The following is a 26,952-nucleotide window of genomic DNA, read 5'->3' as shown; positions in this document are numbered from 1 at the left end:
TGTTATTCTATATTATGTTGATTCCAAACAGAGTGACAAAATAATTAAAACTTCAATTAATAAGAAAAACAACTCTTTTGTCATTTTTACTATTTATTTATTTATTTATTTATTTATTTATTTATTTTTAGAGATGTTTTTATGAACTCTTTCATTGAAATCTAGTCAGACTCCTTGTTTTCTCTGTCCATGAAGTCTGGCCTCCTGCTTCTGACACCGTCTTTGTGCCAAGGCATTACAGCCTCATTTGGGTCATAGTCCTTGATCTCTGGAGAACACAGCCGCACCATGAGAATATCTGAAAGTGTGTCAGGGCTAGGGTTGTCACGGTAACCGGTGTAGCGGTAAACCCCGGTAAAAAAGTTGACAATAATAATAACCATCTTGTTTTAAAAAAAAAACTATATTATCTCGGTGGATTACCGTGGCTGCGGTGTAGGCGCGGGGACCCTTACCAGCCACCGTATCATCTACTGAAGTTGCCGGCGGCACATGCGCACTTTGTTGTTTACAAGCAAAACTTTCTTGAAGCTAAAGCTGAAATAATGGCCAGAGGAGACGGCACTCGGGACATTTATTATCCCTCAAAGAAGAAAAAGTCAGAAGTATGGGCATTTTTTGGATATTTGAAGAATGCCGAGGGATAGTTTATAGAAGACGGCTATCCTGTTTAAAGCACGAGCAGAGAAAGTGTCTGTGAAAGGCAGCAACGCTACGTGGCCATCATAATGCAGCCATTGTCTCACGACTCCGCCATCTCCAGTTCGCCACTTTTCACAAAATCTTCTGGTTGCCACTGGTCCTGGTGGTAATTCTTCCAGTTCGACGAGTTTCCTTTGGAAGGCTGGCTGACTCCAGTTAAAAACCGCCACATTTCACTGCTAGTTTTAACATGAAGCTAACTGCTAACTTGATAAACTGATTGAATGGGATAGGTGGAAATGACGTTGGATGCGGCGCTCACGTTTCGCGTACGTTTGTGTACGTTGCGTGCAGGTGGGAGGAGTATCAGACATCCATGGAAGATGACTGATAAACATAACTAATTTGGTGCAAACATTTACTCGCTATGTGGCAGATAGAGCTCAAAAATTTACTCGCCAAATGGAGCAATTTGCTCGCATTTGGCGAGTGGCGAGTGTTAATTTCGGACCCTGCCAGTGTGCACACATTACACCTGTCTACAGCTCCACCTTTGCTGTTCAGCTTCAAAGACCACCAAAATACTGACATTTTAGCTCTCCCGAGGAGACACGTTAGCTCTGCGTCAGTCTGCTTCCTAAGAGCTGCGTCTTGGTGTCTGAATCCCTGCCTGCCGTAAAATGTGTGACGTTGTTGTTTCGTACAAGAAAAAATTATTGATGCAGAAGAACTTGTTGAAATTAAAACTAAGTTATTGTTATTCTATTTGAAAATCTCTCAGGATGAATTTAAAAAGTCATATTTGTTGTTTTAACCCTCTCACTGTCCTACTGGGTGACCCCTCCAGGAAAAGTGACCGTTGAGCAGGGTTGATGGTTTATCTCGTGAGGTCCAGGTGAGGAGTGAGCACCACCTCACCCCTGCCACGTGGACTTCACGGGATAAAAAGTTAAATTTGATCTTTTCCACACGATTCCGATCCTTTTAAAATCACAAGATCATTCCCAACTGTCATGGTCTGCGTCTGCCCCTTCCTTCATGGGCCTCCTGGTGTTTCTCCATCCTCTCTAGATTCGCTTATGTGTCCTAGCGCCCTCATGTGTCATGTCTGAGTCTTCCTCATGTGTCTTCTGGTTTTCCCCATTTGCCCCTAGATCTCCAGCCCTCTAGGTTTCTCAAGTCATTTCCTTTAATTACAGCCTTTCATGATTTAGCATGTTTTTTCCCATCAGTGTTTATTGTTTTTCTCCCCCCTCCCTCTGAATTGTAGTTATGTTTCCTGCTCTTTTGTATTAGGTTTTATTCTTAGGTCAAGTCAGTTTCTCCCCTGATTAGTCATTGCCTTCACCTGGTCCTCCTCCCACACCCCACACACCTGCAGCTCATCTCCCTCTCATCCGCCCGGTGTATTTAAGCCCTGTCTTGTCTCAGTGTCTTGTCGGTCCATTGTGATGTTATTCTGTCAGTCTCGTCTAGCTTTTGTAATTTCTAGTGTTTTTGGATCTCCAGATCATTATCTGGAGTTTTTGGGTTTTGGCTTCTGGCTTCCTGCCCCTTTGACTTATTTTTGTTTTATCCTACAAATAAAGTTATTTTTCTTTATATTCAACTCCATTCTCCTGTCATCCTGGGTTGCTGCATATTTGGGTCCTAAACAGCCCCGAAACGTGACAATTTTCGATCATTTGATCGGATTTGTGTATCTCTAACTATTAAGTTGAAAAAACTTGTCCAAAATGTCCATATCCTGTTATGTATCTCTCTCTCTCTCACACACACACACACACACACACACACACACACACACACACACACACACACACACACACACACACACACACAAAAACAAACAACATGCTTTGTGAGTGTATTCCCAGGGTGGGTTTCCAGTGCTCCACCCTTTTAGGGTTTAGTTTTTGAAGATTTCTTAGCTTAACGCTTTCAGTAAGTGAACTCTGTATCCCTCTCTGTTTCTTGAAAACAAATAATATCATAAAGCTCGCCTCTGCTGTTTCTTGAAGAGTCTACCTATAGTCTTAGGATAAAAGTATCTGCCCCTGTAGGTTACAATGCTGTCTTTGTTTACACAATTATTTCAAACCTTCCTACAACCTCTGCACCACACTGTTCCGTTAACACTTTGTTTTGTGAGTAAATCCATTAGTGGCATCATTGTTTAACTGAATATCTGTAAAACTGGCTGAGCTCTATTTCTGTTGAAAGTTTGAGTGGCTGTCTGGGCAATTTGGAATGCTTCAGAGGGTCATAGACTAATTATAATTAAGTACAATAACAAATGCACACGCGAATACATTATTGTCCCTCTTTTATAAGGCTGGGCAACTCCACATTGTTTTCTACATTTAGGTTTTAGAAAACAGAATGTGATTGTCAGATTGATGAATACAGTTCTACTACATATGAAACTCTGTATGTTTCCTAATATCTAAAGATAATCTCCACCAAACCTGTAAAGAGAGCTTAACAAGTCTGTTCTTGCTCCCAGCAGGAGCTGGGACTTGTGGGAAGATTAGGATAGCAGCCAATTCCTGAAGGAAGTGAGGAAGTGACTTCTCGCCAGTTCTGAAACTTGCTGAGGTTACCACAGAGTCACTGGGCTACTGCCATGGTATCTTGCTAGCAGGGGACATCTGGCCAATCACGTTTGTGCATGTGAGGTGTGAGCTGAAAAACACACACAAATGTGCACTGACCAGCCCAAAAAAAGTCACCACCTGGGCTTAACTAAACAAATAGGTACGAGCCCCCTATTGGATAATTACTCCAACTCCCAACTGGTGCAATGAGTTGCTTCTCGTCTCTTAAAGCTGTGGTGCACTCGTTTAATAAACGCATTTGCAGTGGTCTCCAGACGGAATGAACGCCTTGTAATGCCAGAATCACATCAGCTGTGAATTTTTGACAGGCACTTCTGCTCACGCCTACTGTCTTCCAGCCCCCCTCCCCTCCCCCTAGCCCTTGCTGTGTGTGTGTGTGTGTGTGTGTGTGTGTGTGTGTGTGTGTGTGTGTGTGTGTGTGTGTGTGTGTGTGTGTGTGTGTGTGTGTGTGTGTGTGTGTGTGTGTGTGTGTGTGTGTGTGTGTGTGTGTGTGTGTGTGTGTGTGTGTGTGTGTGTGTGTGTGTGTGTGTGTGTGTGTGTGTGTGTGTCTGGTCATTTTCATCTCTCTAGTCTGTTTAGATACATGAAAATGATCACATTTCTCAATGGTGGTGTTTTATTTAGAAATTTTTCTTTATTTTCTAAAAATGTACCAGACTGCCTCCTCTGTTTTGTTTGACTTCCTGCCAGAATTGATGCGGCTTGTGAAAAAAATAGACCACACGCTGAAACAATCGCGGCACGACACGAGCCTTCGTCACCCTTCGCATCTGATGTGATCAAGACCGTAGGTTAACAAGGGCGCCGAATAGAAGCGCTCTTCGTTCCACAGCACTTTGCGGCGCATCTTCACGCTTCTGCGTCTGATGTGATCCAGGCGATAAGTTATTCTCAGGGTGGGGAAGGATACTGGTGCGCCATTTCTTGGAACTTAAAAGTTGCCCTCATCACAGCTGAGCTTCAGACGGCAAGTTTTGGAATCCTATTTCCTGATATTTAGACATCTCGTCTCTAATTGGTTAACATCAACACGACTACCACTGACTTGCAATGTTCATGTTTTATCTCCAAAAATAACAGAAGCCTGGATGAGCTTCTGCAATGTGGTGGTGTTGCTAATGCTAACAGCTAGCTTAAACTAGCGGAGATATTTTCGGCAAATTTCTTGCTGTACACACGTGTAGTCAATAATTTGGCACTGCATTTAAATCTGCCATTGCTATTGGCTAAGAGCTACACCATGATGTTAGCTGGTACATTATGATGTCACAATGTTATTGTGAGCCAGTGTGAGTGTGTATTTGTTAGCAGCTCCACCCTCTCGGTCTTCCAGGCAACAGCATTTGTTATTTTTCCAAACAGGAAGTGGGGGTGGTGTAAGATGCTGGTAGGGAATAACTTGCTCTTTAAATTAATTTTGATATTTTTTATTTGTTTATTTATTTATTTGGTCATAAAATTGCACAGGGCACTGGAACACAGGAGCGTAGGAACAATTCTATGCACTGTGTGGTATTTATCATTTTGTACTTGTGCGTAGACACGTTCCTAAATGTAAGAACGTCTCTGACCGTGCGTAAGCAAAGCATCTAGTGGCAGAATGGGGAAGCACAGTACCGAATGTCTCAGTCATTCAGATGTGTTTCTCATTCACAAATTTTATTTATCTAGACTGTAATTTTGTCAGTTGAAAAACAGCTTTTTCAAGTAATTGGTGCTAAAACTAATAAAAAACACTTGTGACCAACGAGAATCTGACATTATATCATGGCTGATCTCATGGCTGATCTGTGTTATTGGAGGATTTATTAGAGTGTACTCTCTGGAGGGAACACATTCTCCGTGAGCGCTTTGATCTCAAAGGAAATCCTTCTGCTATGCTCGGATTCGGGACCCTTTGTGGTGCGACAGACAAAAGTCATGAATCCGATCCCAGTTCATATTTAATTTTACACCTACGAGAACCCCCCAGAACATCCTCTGCTCCCCGGTCATACACACGCCATGTTGCCACGTTAACAGACTGAATGACAGCTCAGAGGCTGCTCTCTCAGACAACATTTCCAAATGAAACTGACTCCAAACAGAACGACTCCTTAAATGTAAACAACGACCCATTACTCTACGGTTTATCAAACATGTTTTTATTTATTTCTGACAGGAACCTCTCCTCTGTCTCGACCATGTTTTTAACTTCTGTAACTTGTTTGGTTCTTTTGCGCTTCGGCAACCAGTGTTTCAGTCTCATTGTCAATAAAGTTTTCTTGTTTTTCTGGCAAAAAAAACAGAAAATCCCCTCACGTGCTGAAGACGTAGCATGACCAAATATGGCTAATTGAGGGTGTTTCTCTATGCAAAAGGCTGTCCACAGGCACGAGCTCCTGAGTACCACAAGTGGGATTTATCAACAGCTGATTGCAGAGAAACATGTGTACAAGAGGCCACCGCATGTTTCAGAAATCAGACTTTGGGCTGTTCGTACGAACATTCTAAATTCCTTTCGTAGGATAGAATATAGGAACGTTTCTACAAACGTTGGATAAATGAGGCCCCAGGTTTTCAATGGATTCAGGAACAAACCATTATTTGTTTTAAACTGCAAAATAACACATCAGATGTAGAATGACCCGCCAGGTTCCAGCAGTCACCCAGCAGTCTATCTCTTGACCAGCTGATGCAGATTCAGAGGAATACGGCCTTTGCTTGTGTAGCGTCCAGCAATGGTCAGTTTAGGTACAGCCTGACCTTTCACCATCTATTCAACATCTGGTCAGAAAGGAGACACAACATTGCATGTGTTCCTTTTAAAATGAGTCTGCCTTCACACCAGCAGGGATTCACAGACTCTGCTAGTCTGAAAGATAAACGATAACTTTCTTTCCCAAGGTCCCATCTGTCTGCCTCCACAGAAGAACTCCAGCTCGAATCAGTTTCTAAATTCAAGAATGATTTAATAAATCAATATGAACTTCTTCCATGACTTATAATCTAGATAATCATGAAATAAACATTTGTTTATTACTACTTATAATAATTATAGTATAATGAAATGCTTCATTAATCTGTGCACACTGAATGGATATTATATTATGGTGTCTACTAGAACCTGCCATGTGTTCAACATGTTTAGACGACAGGTCCTCACACCTACACCTCCACAATAACAAGTACGGCTAAGTTAAACCCTGACACACATAGTATTAACCCAGTGAGAACATCCTGTATCAAGAAGGTGTGTTTCTGAGTTGTCTTGGTAACATCTCTCAAACCTGTCAGCCTCTGATTGGCTGTGAAAATCATAACAGCTAAACCTTAAAACTAGAGATTCTGAGAAATTCGACAGTTCTAGAGAATCGCTCAGACCGGCCATCTGTAGCAAAACCTCTTTAACCATGAAAGATTTTGACACGTCGTCAAAACCTTTTTGCACCTGCAAAGCTGATGAGCAAACAGTTCCTGCAGAAACAAAGCTGATATTGTTAGATTCATTAAGAGTCCGCCAGACGCTCGGTTCCATCCTGACTGTTGTGACCTGAGACATCTCTAGACTGAAGAGTCGGTACCACGGTATTCTACAGCCCACCGGTGCAAGCAGTCAGCCGACCCCTGTGACTTTCAGATCCACCAAGAGGGTCTCCATGAAACGGGTAAAGTAGACATGACAGATTGCGTCTGAATGTTCTTTTGATGATAACAACTTTGTAGTTTAGAGCAAACCAAATTATTTTCGCCAGAACTCAGCTTATTTTGATAAGGAAGCTCTGACTGAAATTTCATTCACACATAGGTTTCTTCCTCACATTTATTTACATCCACTCACAGTAAATGCTTAATTAATTAGTCATGTTTTAAATTGTTTGTAAAATAAATTCTTACTTTTATAAACTTGACTCTTTCTTGAAGTAACACGAAGTGTGGTTGATCACTAGGGATGAGCCGGATACTCGTTTCAGACAAGGTAACGAGTATCCGGTACGGATAAAGCATTTTTGACGAGTACGGGCATGAAACGAGTAAAACTCGTAAATATCTGTAATCATGCTGAAGGAAAATCCTCATTGGGTAACTGACTGTCTTCACGATCTGTGATTGGCCAGTCGAATAGAGTGCCCGCCCTCCCTACACACAAAACTCTGCAGCCGGGATCTCACACTTAGTCCGCGTCCGGTCCATCCATGCACACACAGACAGTAACGGATCTCTCTGTGCTTGCTTCACTGTTCACGGTTCTTCAGTACTCCCTATGTTTTCTTCAGTTTGCTTCTTTTTAAAGTTACTTTAAAGTTATTTAAAGTTACTTTTTTGTAACGTACGTGGTGCATTTGACAAGACAGAGCTGAAAACGGCTCGTGCTGCGTCAGTCACTGCCTCCTCTCCGGTCAGGTTTTTTTTTCCTCTCTCTCCTCTTCCTCAGGATCCACTCCCTCTTTCCTATTCACTCTCTCTCTCTTTCTTTACATTTTTTAATCACAATTATCATCCCTATTGATGACTGAAAAAGCAAAGAACCTAGATCTTCTGAAGTAAATCCTAGAATCTTCTGAATAATTACAATAAAGGCCTTGCAAGTTAATATTTTGTATTTATATAGAATAATACATCTTCCTGGTCATAACAGATAAAATAATCAATTTGCCTCCGCTACATTTAATGACGTAGCCAGCCAGTCGTATTCATATCAATTTACACTTTGTCGTAATTCTCTCACCCATTAAAAGCTGAGCTGTGCAGCTCCTTTCTTTCCTCTCCCAAGCTGACTGCAAGGAAAGGTTTTATTTTGAAGAGTGCCTCTTCGTAACTTCCTCTCCGGTTACCAAGTCTGTATCATCCAGCGTTTGCTTCCAAATCCTCTCAACTCCTAGAAGAGTGTCATTTTGTCACATTTTTGAGTTTAACTGAATGTGGTTTTGTCACTGTTGTAGGCTTGTGTTACATGGACAGGAAACACTGATCCACTTAGCACTGAAGCCGTCTCTGATTTAGCACCAGAGCTAATCAGTTTTAACCGAGGTCTGATCAACCGAGGTTAGTCCGTTGTGTATCCGCCGTGATACAGGACATTTTTCCGACGCTAATACCAGATTTTGCCAGGCAGTGACCTGAAGCTGAGTCGTTTGACCGACACAGAGAATGCTTCCCCCGGCTGCAACGCCGGTCTTAGGCTGTTACACGGAAGGGGCGTAGCGATGAGAATTCCGCTTAATGATACGCTTTTCCGACATGAAATGAGAACCTTTCAACGGTATTCCGTGTCGAAGTGGTTAATTCCCTTGTGAATTATTACCTATGCGCCTGATCAACTGATCACGGCCTGACGCTTGCGTGGCTATATTTAGCATCTAGCTGTTTAAGCGCAGCGATTAAACACTGAAGCTTCTTCAGGTTCTATCAACAATCTGCCACAGCGAACCAGCGTGTCCACTCAAATCCCTCCAGGATTTACTTTGTGGTTTCAATTATCAATGATTTCATGCCGATAATTCTAAAAGAACAGCTGACGAGCTAGTCCTTTTATTTTGAAGGCTTCAGGGGACAGGAAGAGCTTCATGGCACGTATCCTCTGTCCGGCTTCCTTCTTCAATCTGGTACCACCATCTACTGGCGTGTTTTAATTCGGCAGCTTCTACAAAAGCTATTAAATCCAGTTTACACTTAATTTAAGACAACATTAAGCATTCTGTGGCATCTCCAAGATGGCTGTAGATAGAGATAAACTTTTGATGGATTTTCTAACTAAAATGAATGGAGACATTCAGCAGCAACTCTCCAATATAAACCAGAAACTCCAAAATCTGGATGACAGAGTCCAGGCTATAGAGAATGATTCCTATTTTGGAGAGGTTTTAACCCTTTCTTCTGCTGATCTGCTTCCAGATGTGGGAGAACCACTGCAGCCAGATAACGAGTCCTCTGACTCTGATTTTCAGGAAGTAGTCCAAATCACTGCTCCAGCTGACCTGATGGCTGATTCATCCTCAGGTAGCGATGGTCCAGCACCCCCTGGTGTCGAGTCCGCCAACCTATTCTTGGGAAACCTCCTGTCTCATGGGAGAGCCAGTAAGCCTATGGCGTGCGTGCAAGTGGGCCATTCGCTCCGGTGCAATGCCCTTCTGGATACTGGTTCAGATTATACTATCATGTCCCGGGCTATGTTCAGCCGCCTCTGCCGGGGTACTGGGGGAGGTGTGCGACCTCCAGAACTGATTCCTTGTGCAGTGACTGTGTGTGTTTTCTCTGCTTCTGACATGGTCTTGTCAGCTTGGTCACTCCTCCACTTCACCATTGGGCCTCTGACTTTGGAGCACCCCGTGTTCATCTGTGAATGCGGTGCCATTCCTTTGAACCTAGGCGTTGACCTCTTGATGCGCTTTGAAGCTTCCATCGATCTGGAAAGGGAGGAACTTTGGGCGGGTGTCGAGGAACCCCTGCCGTTTGTGTTGCCTCCTGATCTTGACCTCCACTGTTTTGTGGTTGGTGGTCCGGAGCATGATAAAGTTGCATGCTCCCTGACGAGCTCGAAGCCTACGTCTGTGCTGTCCTCTGATGTTTTCTATCACATTGAACAGGTCGTGGACCAAGCCGATGCTCTTACCACCGAAGTTGACCGGGACAAATTACAGCAACTTCTGTTAAAATACAAGAACTTTCTTTCGGTCCACTCCTTGGACTGTGGGATAACCACTATCCATGAGGCCAGAATTCCTATGCCACCACATGCGACACCGACCTTTGTGCGTCAGTACAATATTCCCCTGGCGTCCCATGGTCTGGTCCAGGAAATCATTGACAGCCTCTTGGACAAAGGCATCATTTGACCATGCAACAGCGCCTACTTGGCTCCATTGTGGCCGGTGAGGAAACCTAATGATAAGTGGCGACTGACCGTGGACTACAGACAGCTCAATAAACAGGTTCCTTTGTCTGGGTGGCCGATGGCGCGCCTGGAACAAGAACTTCCGAAGGTGAGGGACGCAAAATACTTTTCCACTCTTGACATTGCATCCGGCTTCTGGACTATCCCTGTCCACAAGTCCGACCAATATAAGTTGGCCTTCACCTTCGCCAACCGCCAGTACACTTTCACTCAGTGTCCTTTTGGCTACTCCAACTCACCGGCTGAGTTCAACATCTTCTTGGACAAAGCCTGCCCTGATGCTCAAGAGCGAGGTACCCTCATCTATGTCGATGACATTCTCGTACGTCAGCGTACCTTGGATGACCACCTGTCTGAGCTGGACCATGTAATGGGTCAGCTCACAGCTGCTGGCGCAAAGATTTCTCTCGCCAAAGGTCAGTGGTGCAGGTCGAAAGTTCAGTTTGTTGGCTTCCTTTTGGGACCACAGGGAGTGCAGCCGCAACTTGGCAGAATTCAAGGCGTGCACACCATCATACCTCCTACGAATATTTCTGAAATTCGGAGTTTTCTAGGTGTGCAACTACTCTCGCCAGTTCGTAGAACACTACGCTGTGATAGCGAAACGTCTGACTGCCCTTCTGAAAAAGGATGTGCCGTTCAAATGGACTGAGCAACAACAATGGGCTATGGACGACCTAAAGGCTGCGCTGTGCTCAGCTTCATGCCTGGCGCTTCCTGATTGTGACAAATTGTTCCACCTTGAGGTCGGGTTCTCATCTACATGCTTGAGTGCCGGTCTTTATCAGGTATATGACTGCGACAGGCATGTCGTGGCTTATGCTAGTAAGCTCTTGTCTGGTCCTGAGTCAAGATACTCTGTGAAAAAGCTTTGCTTTCCACCATGTGGGCAGTTAAACACTTTTCCAGCTACATTGGAGGACAGAAAATCATCATCGAAACTACACATCAGCCAGTGACCTTCCTTAACAGTCAAGGCATCAGGGATGGTGTGGTGACCACTGCAATGTGGTTGCCTCCGCTACACTTGCCAAGAGGACTTTGGGGCTAGCTGGATCGCCAAAATGCCTCATCACACGGGTACTGTAGATTTGCATTCTGGCGTAGGATGGTTTATTATTAATTTGATAAGTAAGGGGTTGACTTGCTCTTTAAAGAACAAGTCACCCCCTACCAGAGTCTAACTCCACTCCCACTTCATGTTTGAAAAATGCAACAAATGCTGTTGCCTGGCAGACCAAGAGGGCGAAGCCGCTAACAAATACACACACACATACACAGGCTCACGACAGCATTGTGACATCATAATGTACCAGTTTACATCATAGCATACCTCTTAGCCAATAGCGGTGGCAGATTTAAATTAAAATACAGTGCAGAGTTTTTACCTGACAACGGCACAACAATGCCAGTTTTAGGCAGAATATTTAAATTTTAACTAAGATGCACTGAAGTGCCAAATTATTGACTACACGTGTCTGCAGCATGATTAGACACTCGTTTATTTAGTTTATCAGCAAAAAAAGTTTATTTGTGGGTGACTTGCTCTTTAAGAATGTGACTGACATCAGCTACTGCATGCTGTGTCATGGTACGAGTCCAGTGTTCCCCTGTTTCCGAGAGGTTGCCGAAGGCATTCTTCATCTTATCAGTACACGCCACAGCGGGGTCGAATTTGACGAAGATCTTTTGTGTAAATAAACGATAGTTAGTCATTAGTAGACCTGGGCGGTCTCGGAGTGCAATACCCAAAGAGGGCCCAGGTTCGTACAGACGCGTTTGAAGTGGCGGGTGATGGGCACCAACCAAGGGCTCTGGATTTGGACACACCCTCTTTCTCTGTGCAGACTTAAACAGAGGACGATGATGTACGATGATTTTCATTGGTTAAAGGCACACATTTATTATATTAAAACTGGGATGTTCTCTGAAATTGTAAAGTCAGGTTTTTTAGGGAAACAAACGTAAATTCAGGTGTGTGTGTGTGTGTGTGTGTGTGTGTGTGTGTGTGTGTGTGTGTGTGTGTGTGTGTGTGTGTGTGTGTGTGTGTGTGTGTGTGTGTGTGTGTGTGTGTGTGTGTGTGTGTGTGTGTGTGTGTGTGTGTTTGTGTGTGAAGACAGGAAAATGTGCGAGCCTCTCGCTCATTCCGTGGTGATTGAGAGCTCTGCATCTGGGCTGGATTCGGCCTTCATGTCTGTCGGAATATTTGAAAACTCCACAATATTCAAAAGATCATATTCAGTCGGGCTAGCACATTGACACTGAAGTAATCACCTGCAACCAAATCTCTTGCTAGCTGCACCTAGTTCACTAGAGCTGGTAGGCAGCAATAATTAGGGCTATGAGCTCTATGACATTCTAATTTCACCCAAGTTTACTTAACTTAAACATCATTTTACTTACTGGGATGTGTATTGCCCTCCCATTGTCCCCAGATGCCTTCGTGGGCCAACAAGGATGGAGACCACTGCTTGTAGTGCTGTGCTGCATTCACTGACAATCGGACTTTTGAGTTGACTTTGATCTTACATTTGGTTTTATTGTTTATATGTTTAAAATAAACATGGGGTGGCGAGCCTTTCATGAGGGGCGGCCAAACCCCCCCCCCCTCCCCCCCCCCCCCCCCCCGGTTCTGCTTCTGTGTGGGAAAATAATCATTGGCATGGATGCAATCAGTTCTTCCTAATTATGCCCGGTCCACACTAGCCGTAAGAGTTACAGCCGAGCGTGGCGGCTGAAGGGCTTACACCTGAGTGGTACGCTCGTCTTAACGAGCTGGGCGTAACTTTCAAGTCTACGTCAGACTCTTAAGATTTAAGACACTATGATTTGATGAGGATTTTAAAGGTGAAAACAGGAGTCGTTATTTCTTACACTGTCATGTTTAAACCCACAAAGAAGAAAGCATTTCACACTTTGTCACAGCCAACACGCTTGCTGGGGGAGGCGAGAGGTACAGTATGTGGTTGGTTTCACTCAACTTATTTATAAAGTCTAAATATCACACATACAGCAACGAGATGAAACAGTTCTCTGTGTTTGGAGGAAAGCCCTTTAAAGACCAAATGTAGACTTCCACATTCAGCTAACTCAAATAACATCTACAGGACTAATGTGGGAAGTGCTGAAACAAACACTCAGACCCACAATCTAAGATTCCTTAGAGCAGAAGATTACCTCCAGTTGATTTCCACGGATGTCCCTCATTATTCAAAACATTCACCACAGCGAATGCACACACACACACACACACACCACAGCTGACTGACAACAAAAAGCAGACATTTAGTGCAAATCTGCCTCTTTAGGATTAGGATTGTCCAATAGAAGGTGAGAAAGGGTAGATTTGAGCTTCACTATCATGTGACTTTCACAAACAAATCAAATCTTTTGAACGACTCTTCACATTTAATAATGAGAGCCGAGTCCTTAACCAGAATTCCAACAGTAACATACTGTTTTTCCTAATTACAGCAGCATAATGTTAAATCTAGTTTTGTTTTATTTTCTCTGTTGATTTGCGGTGACCGGAAAACTACAGCAAAAAAAAAAATTTTTTTACACAGTATTTCCTTTGGGGCACAAAGTTTTTTTGGAGTCCTCAACTTCAACTTCAACAATCAGCAACCATCCTCCAATAAAGCAGTGATTCCCATCCAGGGGTATGCCTAGTGGTCTGTGAGAGCATTACAGGGGTTCATGGAAAAATTCATATTCATTACCCAGACAATTACAGATCTCGCTGTGCCATGGCCAAATAATTAAATACACATTGGGCTGGGATGTGTTATGCTAAATGAAATGAGAGTTAAAAAATAATGTAAAAAAAAAAACCCGACCGGAGCGGAGGCAGTGACCAACGCAGCACATCAGCTCTGTCTTGTCAAATGCGCCACGTACGTTACAAAAAAGTAATTTTAAATATTAAACAGAAAAAGAGGCGAGCTGGAGAAAACCTAGGGAGTACTGAAGAATCATGAGCAGCAGTGAAGCAAGCACAGAGAGATCCGTTACTGTCTCTGTGTGTGCGTGGATGCATGGACCGGACTGAGCTCCCGGCTGCAGAGCTTTGTGTGTAGGAAGGGGCGGGTGCTCGATGTGACTGGCCAATCACAGAGCGTGAAGACAGTCAGTTACCCAATGAGGATTTTCCTTCAGCACGATTACAGATATTTAAGAGTTTTACTCGTTTCATGCTCATATCTGTCAAAAATGCTTTTTCCGGCTCATCCCTAGTGGCTACATCGTAGTTCATCACCATCAGTGTGTGAATGTGTGTGTGAATGGATGAATGATACACTGTACTGTAAAGCACTTTGGAGTCCTTACTCTGAGAGGCGCTATACAAGTGCGGGTCGTTTTATCAAATCATGATGAAAAAATGCGACTCTAGCGTCATGCAGTTCAGAGAAAGTATTGCAGCTACAATGGCTCACTCATTAGATTGACTGTGTAATCAATTCCCAACCTGTGTAACCTAACCCACACAAAGCTTAAAACAAGCTACTCGACCTCTTAAAAAATTATAATTATGACTGTTTATCAACCTACCAGTTCTGAAGGAAGCAAGTTAGTTGTGTTAAAGCTGTCACGATTCACACACGGAGGAGGAGCGACGTCAGCCGGGAGGTCAGGTGTTGTGAGAAATTGTGTTCCCCTTAAATATTCTGTTTAAGGTAACATTTGAGAAGAAGCCCTCTGAGTCGGAGCACCTCTGCAACGAGTGGATGACCATGGAGCCTCGACCAAAGTTTATGTATATAAAAATGTATAATTTCAAGTTAGAGGAATATTTAGAATTGATGTTGGTAAGAAATATTAGTGAAAAAGGACATGTTTGTGAACTGCAAACAGGATTTATAGTAAACAGGTAAAAATTTCACACACTGGGGCGTTAATCCATCTTTTATGTTTTTGTTTATTCTGTTTATGACCCTTGTGTTGTCCCAGTCCATTATATGGATTTCTCTAGTGCAGTGGTCTGTTACGGCTGATTTCTTTATTGTACTTTCTGCTTCTTGTTTTGCTGCTCTTCTGTGACTTTGGCGTGTTTTTGTCTCGCACTCATTTCTATGTTCTATTGTTCGTGTGTTGAGGTGGTGTCCGGTTTCTCCTATGTATGTTTTATTGCAGAGGTTGCATGGGATTTCGTATATGACTCCACACTTATGTCCTACTGATATCTTGACTTTGGGTGTACTAGTCTGTTTGTAACTGTTGTGTATGGTTTTGGTATGGTTTTGTTGGTGTCTTTATGTTGTGTTTTTTTTTTTTTTTCATTATTTTTTCTGTTATGCCTTTAGTGTATGGAAGAGTTATCACTGGGTTGGTTCGCTGGAGTTTTTGAAAATTAAAAATTATTTATCACTTCTGATTATTTTCAATGGTGTCTGTTTGTTGCAACCACCGGGTACAAAAACTAACTTGTTTTTATTTGACTATTCTTCTGTCCTGTCTGTCTATTAATCTTAAAGTAATACTGCTACCTACTTTCATGTATTTTCACCTCATGCGCACTCAGGAAAAATAGTGGAGTGTGTGCTGCGTGACGGCCGCACCAGTGCGGTGAAGTCACCGGAGGACAAAACGGGCGATGCGCTCTGCTCCGCAGCAGCAAAACGCATCAGGCACAAATGAAAGGCAGAAAGCATAAAAGGATATGAGCCAACATAAACGATCGCATGTTAAATTGGTTTTTGAGGTGGAGACACTTTGATAATGTTACTGTGGCCGTGCTCAGGACGCATCTGTCTGCAGTGCGTCAACAATCAGAGATATGCACCTCTCAGCTCTAAATAATCCCCAGAGAGTCCACATAAATAATGTAATATAAGTAGACAGGATCGTTTTGGGGCTCCCCTGGGTGTAAGCTGAGGGTTTCCAGGGGAGCCTGTCATCCTTTGAGGTGAACCAGGATCCCTTTAGCTCACCCGTAATTCAAGCCCTGCGTATAGCACAAAATGGTCGCGTGAGTTTCCGGAACCAAGCAGACAGTTGCCGAAACGGTCCTTTCAAAACAAGACAGTTCACGGATCTTGTTCCGGCAAGATCCGGCTCAAATTAAGCCCTGTTTATAACTATGGAAACATATTAAAATGTCGCTAAGCAATCTGGGAAACAGGAAGTTATCTCCCCCCTAGCAACCGCTACTATTTGTAATCAAACATTTTTAGAGTAATGCAAAATAATCACTACAGGAACAACAAAGAAAAGTGAGTCATTCACTCCATATGATGTTTATTAAGGTAGCGCGACTCGGGTTGCAAATGACCACAGTCACTAATTTTTTTTTTCATCTTTTATTTTCATTTATTAACATTAAAATAAAAATGCAGAACTAAATTGCTACAAGCCAAAATGAAAAAGGGGACAGAAAGAAGAAAAACTTATGTTTTCTGCCCCTTTTAACTAAAATAACATTAATACAAATGAAACGATCATATGATTCTTAAAAAAATTGAACAATATAGTATCTGGACTGGTTGGCCGACACAATCTCAACCCTTGAATTGAAAAAAAGAGAGAAAACAAGTTACACAGAAAGAAGCATAAAGTTATAGACCTATATACATACATATATACTCATACGAATACATAGACTTGTTTCCCTTTTTTTTTTTCATCCCCAACCCCCCTCCCCTCACGCATTTATGTAACAGATCTATATAAGTTAATCATTTCATTTTTTATCTCTTTTTACAAAGTCAATATTGTTTTTGCATTCTTGATTTCAGTATTTAATTTATTCCACAATTTAACTACATATATGGACACACAATGTTCCTTTATGAGTATCCGATGTCTAGGTATATGAAATAATTCATGTCCCTTTAAATCATATTTACTATGTCTTTTTGTAAATCTTTTGATTAAACCTGCAGGTATGTTCCTTTTGTTTGCATTATACATAAATTTTAACATATTGTAGTCCACCAGATCATAGAATTTTAGTGTTCTTAATTTTATTAATAATGGATTGGACGGATCTCTGTAGTTGCTCCTTGTGATTATTCTTATTGCTTTTTTCTGTAAGATGTAAATGGAATTTGTGTAAGTTTTATATGCTGTTCCCCAGATTTCAATGCAGTAGTTCAGGTACGGTATGATCAGTGAGTTATATAACAAATATAGTGAATTATTATCAAGCAACCATTTTGCTCTATGTAACAGTGCAATCGTTTTAGATATTTTAGTTTTGACACTGTTTATATGCAGTTTCCAAGACATTTTTTCATCAATGATGACTCCCAGATACTTGACTTCTTTAACTCTTTTAATATTAATCTCATCTATATTTAATAAAATTTCATCATTTGAATATGTATTACTAAGTATCGTAAAACATGATTTATCACTGTTTAATGATAGTTTGTTCCCATCAAACCATAGTTTAATTTTTTTCATCTCTGTTTGTATCACTTCTATCATCTGCTCAACATTATCTCCTGAATAATAAAACGTTGTATCATCTGCAAATAAGGTGCATTTTGAAACGTGACGAAGGAACCATTTCTCCCCTCTCACAGCCAGCGCCGGCGCTCCGCACACGCACACCACGCACAGCGCGTAGGGCACCACGCCGGGGAAGGGGCACCAAACGCGATCTTATGAAAAATAATATATATATATGATAAAGACAGATTTCAATTAGAAGGTGTGCAAAGCAAGTTAACAGCATGTTTACAGAGAGAAAACAATACAAAAAGGAAAGGAGATGGACCGTGTCCACTTTTCACTCTGTCCGGGCGTCCGGACTGGGGGTTCTGATGAAAATGTCCGGCTCTTCATCCAGGAGCAGGGATCGAATTATGGGGGAGTTGTATATCCTACACATCCAGTTTTCATCATTTATGGACTCTTTTGAGCAGAGAGCACAGAGAGCGGCAAAGCGCGTTATTGCACAGCGATCCAGGCTGCTGCTTCCAGCGCACGGTCCATTATCAAAGTGGCGCAACCAAAAAACTATAATTAGCACACGATCGTTCATGTCCGCTCATGTTCTCTACTTTCTGTCTTATTTGTGCCTGGCGCTCTGCTACTGCAGAGCTCATCACCTGCACTGCGGTGATTTCACCTCACTGACGCAGCATCGAATCGCGCACTCCGCTTTGCGGTCAGGAGATCCCTTTGATCTTCTCAGAAGTAACAGATGAGGTGAAAAAGTAAGAATCCAGGCAGCAGTTTTTCTGGAGAGTTTAGAGGAGATGCAGGAAGATGAGAGACAGACAGGACAGGAAAATAGTTCAATAAAAACAAGAAAACAAAACAAAGTGTTGAAAAGTAAAATGTAGGTAGATTTATCTCCACGACACGTTTTTACCAGTAAAAAACAATAAGTTACACACGTTATATTTATACATCTGATACAATTCAGATCACCTTCAAAACTCAGTCACACACCCAGGGCCGTTTCAAGACATTTTGGGGGCCAAGGCAAAATGACCCCCCCCCCACACACACACACACACACACACACACACTAAATATCAATCCTACTTTTTAGAAAATAATAGTTTGTGCATACAAGAGAATTAAAGAAAATTTAAGGTGAAGCGCTTGCACATACTGTGTTATTGTGTTGTTTTTTCTGTATGTGTGTGTGTGTGGGGGGGGGGGGGGCACCATCAAGCCTTTGTGCTTAGGGCACCAAAATAGCTAGCAACAGCCCTGCTCACAGCTGTTCTGTTTGACACAGTGCCAGAGTGCATGAAACAGCCAAGGTCTTGCATTCACCTCTAATGTTTACATTCCAGCAGTGAAGACAGAAGAACGAAGAATGAACTCTTTTATTTTAATTAATCAAAGAACTCTATTTTAATAAAGCTAATCAAAACAACTGTTAGTCAATAATAACCATGTGACCGATCTGTGAAATCACAATGTTATGATTAATGTTTAATAAGGAAATGAGGTATTGTAGGCACTAGTCAGCTGATACACAAGATACATAATCATGACACATTCCGGTCGCAAAATCCAATCAGAACCTTCACATCTGAAGCGTGGCAGAGTCTCTGTGGTGTTTATTTAATCTGTCAGCTGTGATTCTTCCACAATCGAAAACACCAAGATTAATAAGTCAGAACAACGCCATTTTGAGTTCAGTATTCAGCCAGCTCTCAAAATCCTCTGATGTTCATCATTGCTAAGGTTCGATCCCGGCTCCGGACAGAGAATTCTGCTGTTGTGTCCTTGGGCAAGACACTTAACCCACTTTGCCTGCTGGTGGTGGTCGGAGGGACCGGTGGTGCCTGTGCTCGGCAGCCTCGCCTCTATCAGTGCGCCCCAGGGCAGCTGTGGCTACATCGTAGCTCATCCCCACCAGTGTGTGAATGTGTGTGTGAATGGATGAATGATACACTGTAGTGTAAAGCGCTTTGGACTCCTTACTCTGAGAGGCGCTATACAAGTGCGGGTCATTTATCATTCATCATTTATTAATCTTAGTGTTTTTGATTGTGGACGAATTACAGCTGACAGATTAAATAAACACCACAGAGACTCTGCCACGCTTCAGATGTGAAGGCTCTGATTGGATTTTGCGACCGGAATGTGTCATGGTTATTTATATTCATGTTCAACTGTAAAGACTTCTATGCTATATTGTTATATTTAATTTTGTAACATATTGTTATATATTGAAAATAAATATTTGAGTGAAAAAATACTTTTTAATTATTAAACACAAAAAAGTATCGAAAATTGGTATCGTTAGGTACCGGTATCGATTCGTAAGTACCGGGTATTGGTACCGGATCGATTCAAATGTGAAAGGTACCCATCCCTAAATGTGATTTTGTGTTGTTTATTTGAACATATTGCTGCCTATCGGTAAGATAACTTATTATCCATTTTAGGGCCATCCCTGTGATGCCATATTTACTAAGTTTTTTAATAAAAAATTTTATGATCCACTGTATCGAATGCTTTTTTTAAATCAATAAAGATACTTATGAGTTGAGGTTTTTTGTCAATGGCTTCCGATATTTCTTCTGTTAATTCCATTAATGCCATGGATGTTGAATGATTTGTTCTAAAACCATACTGACTGTCATTTAAAATCTCTTCATTGATCAGGAATCGGTCCAACCTAGCAATATATAATTTTTCTAGTATTTTAGAGACTTCTGACAATAAAGATATTGGTCTATAGTTGGAAAAGATATGTTTGTCTCCACTTTTATGAAGTGGTATGAGTTTTGCAATTTTCATCCTGTTAGGAAATGTCCCTGTTGCAAAAGAGAAATTACATATGTAAGTCAATGGATGAATAATACTTTCTATTATATTTTTTATTAATGTTATGTCTAAACCATCACAGTCAGTACTTCTTTTATTGATGCATTTATTGATAATATTTCTTATTTCATCACTAGTTACTGGACTTAAATATATACTGTTTTTATTGCTTTTGATATTCTCGTCTAAACTATAATTAGTTCTTTTTGGAATGTTTTTTGCCAAGTCAGGTCCCACATTAGTAAAAAAAATTGTTATATTCGTTTACTATTTTACTGGTTTCACTAATTTCAGACTGTTCGTTTTCAAAATAATTTGGAACAGTTGAAGCTATTTGATTTCTTTTTATGACATTATTTATTATTCCCCAAGTTGCTCTAATATTATTTTAGTTTTCTTCTAATAAATTGTTATAATAATCCTTTTTTTTTGTCTTTTGATTATATAAACTAATTTATTCTTATATTTTTTGTATTCCCTTTCTGCTTCACTTGTTCTTAGTTTTAAAAAACATCTATATAATGTATTTTTTTTCTTACAGGCGTTCAGCAGCCCTTTTGTCATCCATGGTTTGTTCATCCTCCCTCTTTTTGTTAGTTTTTGTTTTACAGTTTTTGTCATATTGACTACATAATATTCCTGTAAAAGAATTGTAAGCCAAGTTTACATCATCAACATATACTTCATCCCAGTGTTGTTGTTCCAGATCTCTTTTTAGTGCATCTATAGCGTTTTGTGGCCTATCCCTTATAAGTTTTTCCATTTTCTGTTGATTTTTGATCTGGTGATTTTTATAGACTGTGAAAATTGGCAGATGATCACTGATATCAGTCATCACTATTCCACTTCTCTCTATCGCCTCTGAAGCATTAGTAAATATATTATCTATAATTGTTGAGCTACGCGCGTCCATTCTTGTTGGTTTGGTTATCAGTGGAAACAGACCCAGTAGATACACTGAATTTATGAAGTCATTTGCTGTCTTTGAATTGTTGACATTTTCCAGATCAACATTAAAGTCCGCACAGAGAAATACATCCTTGTTACAGATTCTACCCAACATCTCAGTAATTGTATTTGTACATGTTTCTACACAAGATCCAGGTGCTCTATAGATACAATTTATTATAATGTTTTTTGCCTTTTCAGAGATTATTTCAATAGTGATCATTTCCATTACATCTTGGATGGCTGTTGACATGTTTTTCACCCATTCTTAGAATTGTGTGTACTGAAACTCTAATTTCCATGGGATTAATAAAGTATTTTTGGATTGAATTGAATAAGTCAAAAGGCCTGGGATACAGCAGGTGCTCAGCATGAAATTAATTTCCAACATGGCACTTGTTTAGATGCTTTTGAAAGCCGGACCAATGGAATGTGACCATCCTATATTTAGGATAAAGGGTCCTGCCAGTGCAGAGTCCTTGGATTACCTTAAGGTGCTAAATAAGACTTTTGGCTGTACCACGGTACTTTTCGCAACGAAAACCCTTCATTGTTATGGTTCACCCAATTCTAGTGCAGCATTCTTGCTCGCAACTCTACAGCTCTGGGAGTTTGTTGTTGGTTCAGACTACAAGACTTCAAGGCCTCTTGCAAATAAGTGGATAATTTAAAATAACTCTCTGTAGAATAGAAATTAACACTGCATGTCTGCAGAATTTAACACTGACTTTTAACTCTGCTGTCTGAGCTGGTTTACTCTTCAAATAGTTGTAAATACTCTAAGTTAAAAAAAGTTTACACTCCAGTTTTTTACTGTGTAGGCTTTTTCTGAAATGTGTATGTCTCCATTTGGCCCCAACAGCCATTTTCAGGACCTTTCTGAGTATCCGATGAAGGCTAGGTACTCTGAATGGCCCAGTGGAGAAGCTGAGCATAACTCATGCTGGTTGGTTGTAACCATGGACATATAAACTGTACAACAAATGTCCATAAATTCAAATTATAGGTTTTTGATTTAAAATGAGAGGTTCCCACCACAGCCCTTTTCACCATGTCACGCATCTAGTCATGCCCAGACAATCCAAAAATGGGAAATGGGGGAGCTCCATGTCATGCTCCCGGCCAGAGACGGGAGTGTCGACTCGGCTACTGGTGCTGTGTCAACACGGAGCCGGGAGCCAAGTCGACTCTCCCAGAGCCAGGACTAGTAAGAATGACAGACTTGCAGATCTTTGACCGCGGTGGACCAGTGAAGCCCGATAGCCTCCGCTATCCTCGGTCAGATATGTAGCTCTAGTTTCATTACCCAGCAGCCACAACAACACATTATATTTCAACCCATCTTAGACCAAGCAGTGGTATGGTAAACGCATAGAATTTTACCCCTTCGACCAGCAAACTATTAGCGTGAAAAATGTGGATGAGCGACTCAAAAGTAAAGCAGCATCAACTAATGGGCAGCAGTGGGACAGAAGTAAAGTGCTCGCCCGATAATCTGAAGGTTGCAGGTTCGAGATCCACTCATTCTGTCCCTCAGTCTGTCGCTGTTGTTGTGTCCTTGGGCAAGACACTTAATCCACCTTTCCTGCTGGTGGTGTTTAGAGGGACCGGTGGCGCCAGTGTACGGCAGACTCGCCTCTGTCAGTGCACCCTAGGGCAGCTGTGGCTACAACAGCTCATCACTAACAGGGCGTGAATGTGTGTGTGAATGGGTGAATGTGTTGTAAAGCGCCTTGAGGGGTTCCAGGACTCTTGAAGGCGCTACATCAAATACAGAGCCCTGCATTTACCATTTAAAAGAGCTCCAGTGTTTCTAAAGTCTCCCTCAGAGTTCCACAAGTGACCAGCATGACTACAGCCTCGCTCCAGAGCCAGTCCGCGTGTCCCGGCTGCCCCGGGAAATGGGAATAGCCAGTTGCCTGCTCTAGCAACTGTTCCTGGAAAGGAGACATGAGAAGCTGGCAATCAGCTCAAGTTTCTTATGAAGCCCCACTAACATGTTTGACCAAGCCGTTAAATGACACAGCATTTCCCCCATTCAACCAGCAAAATAAATTACAAAAATATAATTTTACTTACGGATTTAAAAGGAGCAGAAACTGCTTGGATGATCTGTTAGAGCAGTCAATAACCACAGTTTACCCTCTGTGTCCAAATAATTCCATGATTAACATCCAAACACGAAACCCACTGAGTAAATTAAACTCTTAACACCGGAAAACATGGCGGAATTCCCCCACCACTGTTACTAGACTCCCGACCCCGGAAAACACAGGGAATTTCCCCCACAATGACAATTCACTGGGCTTTGTTTTGTCACAGAGCGCCGTAAAACACATATTCTTCTGGTCATTGAACACCACATTTTACATCACACAGCTGCTCTCATCCTCTGAATGGATTAAACTGTGACATGTTACAACAAAATAAATGCTTTTAATGACGAGTGACATCACTCACTATGCTGACGTAAAGTCCTGAAAGGGCTGAATGTGAATAGAGACAGAACAGCTGAGAGGACTGGGAAATCGTACCTCCTGCTCAGTATCTCCTACCCTGAAATTCCGGCAATGGAAACACACCTACTGGGACGGATCTGATACAGGGTGGGTAACACAACAAAGCTTCAAGCCAGTAACCTCTGATTGGGATTGTTTGGCCTGGAATGATGCCAGAGCTTATTCAGAGTTAACTCACCAGTGACATCCATCCCAGCTGATTGGCTCAAAGCAAATAAACAACAGAGACTCACCTGACATCATTTTGCGGTGGAGGTTTCTTCTGTCCAACCAGGTTCACAGTTCGTGCTTGGATAGGCTTCTCTTCCCTGCAAGGCAGTTTAAAAGTCTAGTTAGATCAACACTCTGCTGTTGGTTTTCACTTTCCTCATCATCCTGGCACTATAAACATTCACCGAGAAGACGAATGAGACCAGTTTGAAGAGGCCGAACAACCCAGGACAAGACAGGATAAAATGTTTGTCCTCTGATGATAAATAAGAGGCTGCAAACAAATGTGTAGTTTAGTCGAAGTAACCCCTTTTTATTCCATTGCTTTTCTGTTGGTAGTTCTGCTCATTCCTCAGTTTTCATCGGTCATTCAGTTCAACAAAAGGCAAACACAGAAACGTGTCTAACGTCTAGTTTGAACTGCTCTATCGGTGCACACACACACACACACACACACACCAATTGACATACATGTTCCTTTCAGACTTCACCATCACCTGAGGAAACATGTTAAGCATTTCCCCACCAGGACAACAGGGGGGCAGTCCTTCTCCTGCCACCATTGCAGTAACGTCTCTGGTTGATGACCGTGTGTTTACTTTGGCTTGTGCTTTTTTAAATGTGTTTATTGGATGACCAAAATAGGACATTACAGTTACCACAAGCTCAAGTGCAGATGAAATAAAACCATAGACCCGGACTGTACTTTTACTTTCAGTGAAGGGCTGTATAAATGTTCATATTGTCAGCCTTCTTCAGCATTATTCTTTTTAGTTATGGAAAGCCCGGTCTGCTCCGTGTCTAACCAGCATAACCATGTGTTCTTTACAAGCACGTCTTCATCCACGCACTCTGCTCTGCAGCAGCAGCTGCTGCCTTTCATCCAGATGTGATGCAGACTGACAACATTCATGCAAAAGCGGGAGGAGTGCACGAGCCATGCATAGGCCTGAATATGTAGATGCCCCATTGGGCGCTGGAGGGTGTAACAGCGTTGCCACCATATTGGATGGGTCTCCTCACTCTCCAAAGTCAATGTAAATTGGGCAACGATCCCCGTTTTTGTGCAGCCTGTCATTACAACAACCAGCTATTGAAAACAGATCACGTGGGATTAGAGCAGGGGTGTCAAACTCAAGCTCACACGGGGCTGAAATGAAGCTCTGGGACGGAGTCGAGGGCCAAACTTAATATTTTTTGAAAAAGTGACGGCAAATTTGCACATTTTCTTTATCAACATATAGGCAATTTTGAACCTTTAAATTTGGAAACAAACATATTTCTGCATTAACACTGAATGTGGAATAACCAAATTACACACGAGCAAGTCAGTTACAAATAAAAGGCTTCAGTGGTATTCATTACTTGTGGTATAAACAGCATTTTTAAAATCTATTCAGTATTTATGTTTTCTTGTTTATTCATTTTTCTTACTTTTTATTCTCCTTTTTTTCTCCTGTAATAAGTGTCATCGCTGCTGTGACATCTAGCTTTCCCCACTGAGGAACAATAAAGGGATTTTCTATTCTATTCATCTATCTGCAGCCTTTCCACTTCCTGTTTACTGTAGGTTAAATATTTTCTCACGGGCTAACAACAAAATAAAAATATCATTTTATCTTAAATGAAAATGCAACATCTCACCTGTTAACTTTCATGTTTTGGAGCAGAAAAAGAGCATAAAACCAACATATTTAAAGCTCAGTTTGCTCCACTGGTTTACTGTGATGCTCACCTGTTCCAGCCAGATACCTGCATCATGGGGTTGATCTGAGCTGAGGAGGAGACTCCTGTTGTTTTGTTCATCTTCATCATAATAATGACAACATTAGTTGACAACAGGTGCTCACATAGGTTTGTGCTGATGAACATGTCTGAGCAGCTTGACCACGTTGTTGTGAGTTGGGGAGGAAACACAACAGCAACCACAGAGCCGTGCTGGTTTGAGCGTGTCGCTGTTCGCTGGAGTTCTATCAACTCTGTCAGGACGTTAGTTGGAAAACTTTCTCTTTCAGTCGTGAACACATTACTGAGTGGCTAGAATCTCCGTTTCTGGGCTTCAACGTCAGAAAATAGCTGAGTGAACTCGGCGCTGAGTGAGAGGAGTGTAGTTTGTCCGAGACAGCGGAGCTGCAGACACCGGCAGCAGGCGCTAGGGCCTGCACGACTTTATTTTTTAAAAAGTCGACAGTCAAGTACTGAAAGTCGAGTCGACTTCGACTAGTCGTTGATGACGTCATACACCTGAAGCGGCGGGGGGGGGGGGGGGGGGGGGTGCTCGGTCGGTAGGTTCGCTGGAGTTTTTGACAATTAAAATTGCGCCCACATTTTCTAAGTTAACACATCTCTTTTAACAACGATAGTTTCTGCATCCTACTCCAGTCCTCCCCCCCTCCCCCTGCGCAGCGGCAACAAACTGATGCGCCTGCAGCCTCTCGGAGTTTCTGCTGCTCTAAACATTAAAATAATTCATTTTCTGTTCCTCACTTCTGATTACCTTCAAAGGTGTTTGTTTGTTGCAACCACCAGGTACAAAAACTAACTTGTTTTTATTTGACTATTTTTCTGTCCTGTCTGTTTATTATCTTCCTGCATCTCCTCTCAATCCTAAAGAAAAACTGCTACCTGGGTTCATTTATATTCACCTCATGAGTTACCTTTGAACTGCAGTTCTAAAAGATCTACCGACCGCAAAAACAGCGGAGTGCCGCTGTTCACCGGCCGACTACAACGAGACCGTTTTCGCAAAGGAGGGGGCGCGTTGGCTCCGCGCTGACGCCGCAAAGCATCATGGGAGTTGAAGTCTTTGCGGTAAAATCGGCCAGCGGGCCAGTTTTAATATATTTTTGATATTTATCTCACGGGCCACATAAAAATGCTCCACGGGCCGCATCTGGCCCGC

General features: G+C 42.0%; 1 protein-coding gene across 7 annotated transcripts in view; it reads right to left on the bottom strand.

The window, feature by feature from the left end:
• rims1a (regulating synaptic membrane exocytosis 1a) overlaps positions 1-26,952 on the bottom strand; it is a 241,813-nt gene that overhangs the window by 195,845 nt on the left and 19,016 nt on the right. For all 7 annotated transcript variants that reach the window (XM_070542783.1, XM_070542782.1, XM_070542781.1 and 4 more), the window contains exon 2: positions 24,074-24,148. In XM_070542783.1, coding sequence (XP_070398884.1) covers positions 24,074-24,148 — 75 coding nt within the window. The remainder of the gene's footprint in view (positions 1-24,073; positions 24,149-26,952) is intronic.

The sequence above is a fragment of the Nothobranchius furzeri genome, chromosome 12 (assembly GCF_043380555.1).
Source record: "Nothobranchius furzeri strain GRZ-AD chromosome 12, NfurGRZ-RIMD1, whole genome shotgun sequence".
Lineage (NCBI taxonomy): Eukaryota > Metazoa > Chordata > Actinopteri > Cyprinodontiformes > Nothobranchiidae > Nothobranchius > Nothobranchius furzeri.
Note: the sequence above shows the minus strand (reverse complement) of the source record. Positions and strands in the feature narration are given on the sequence as shown.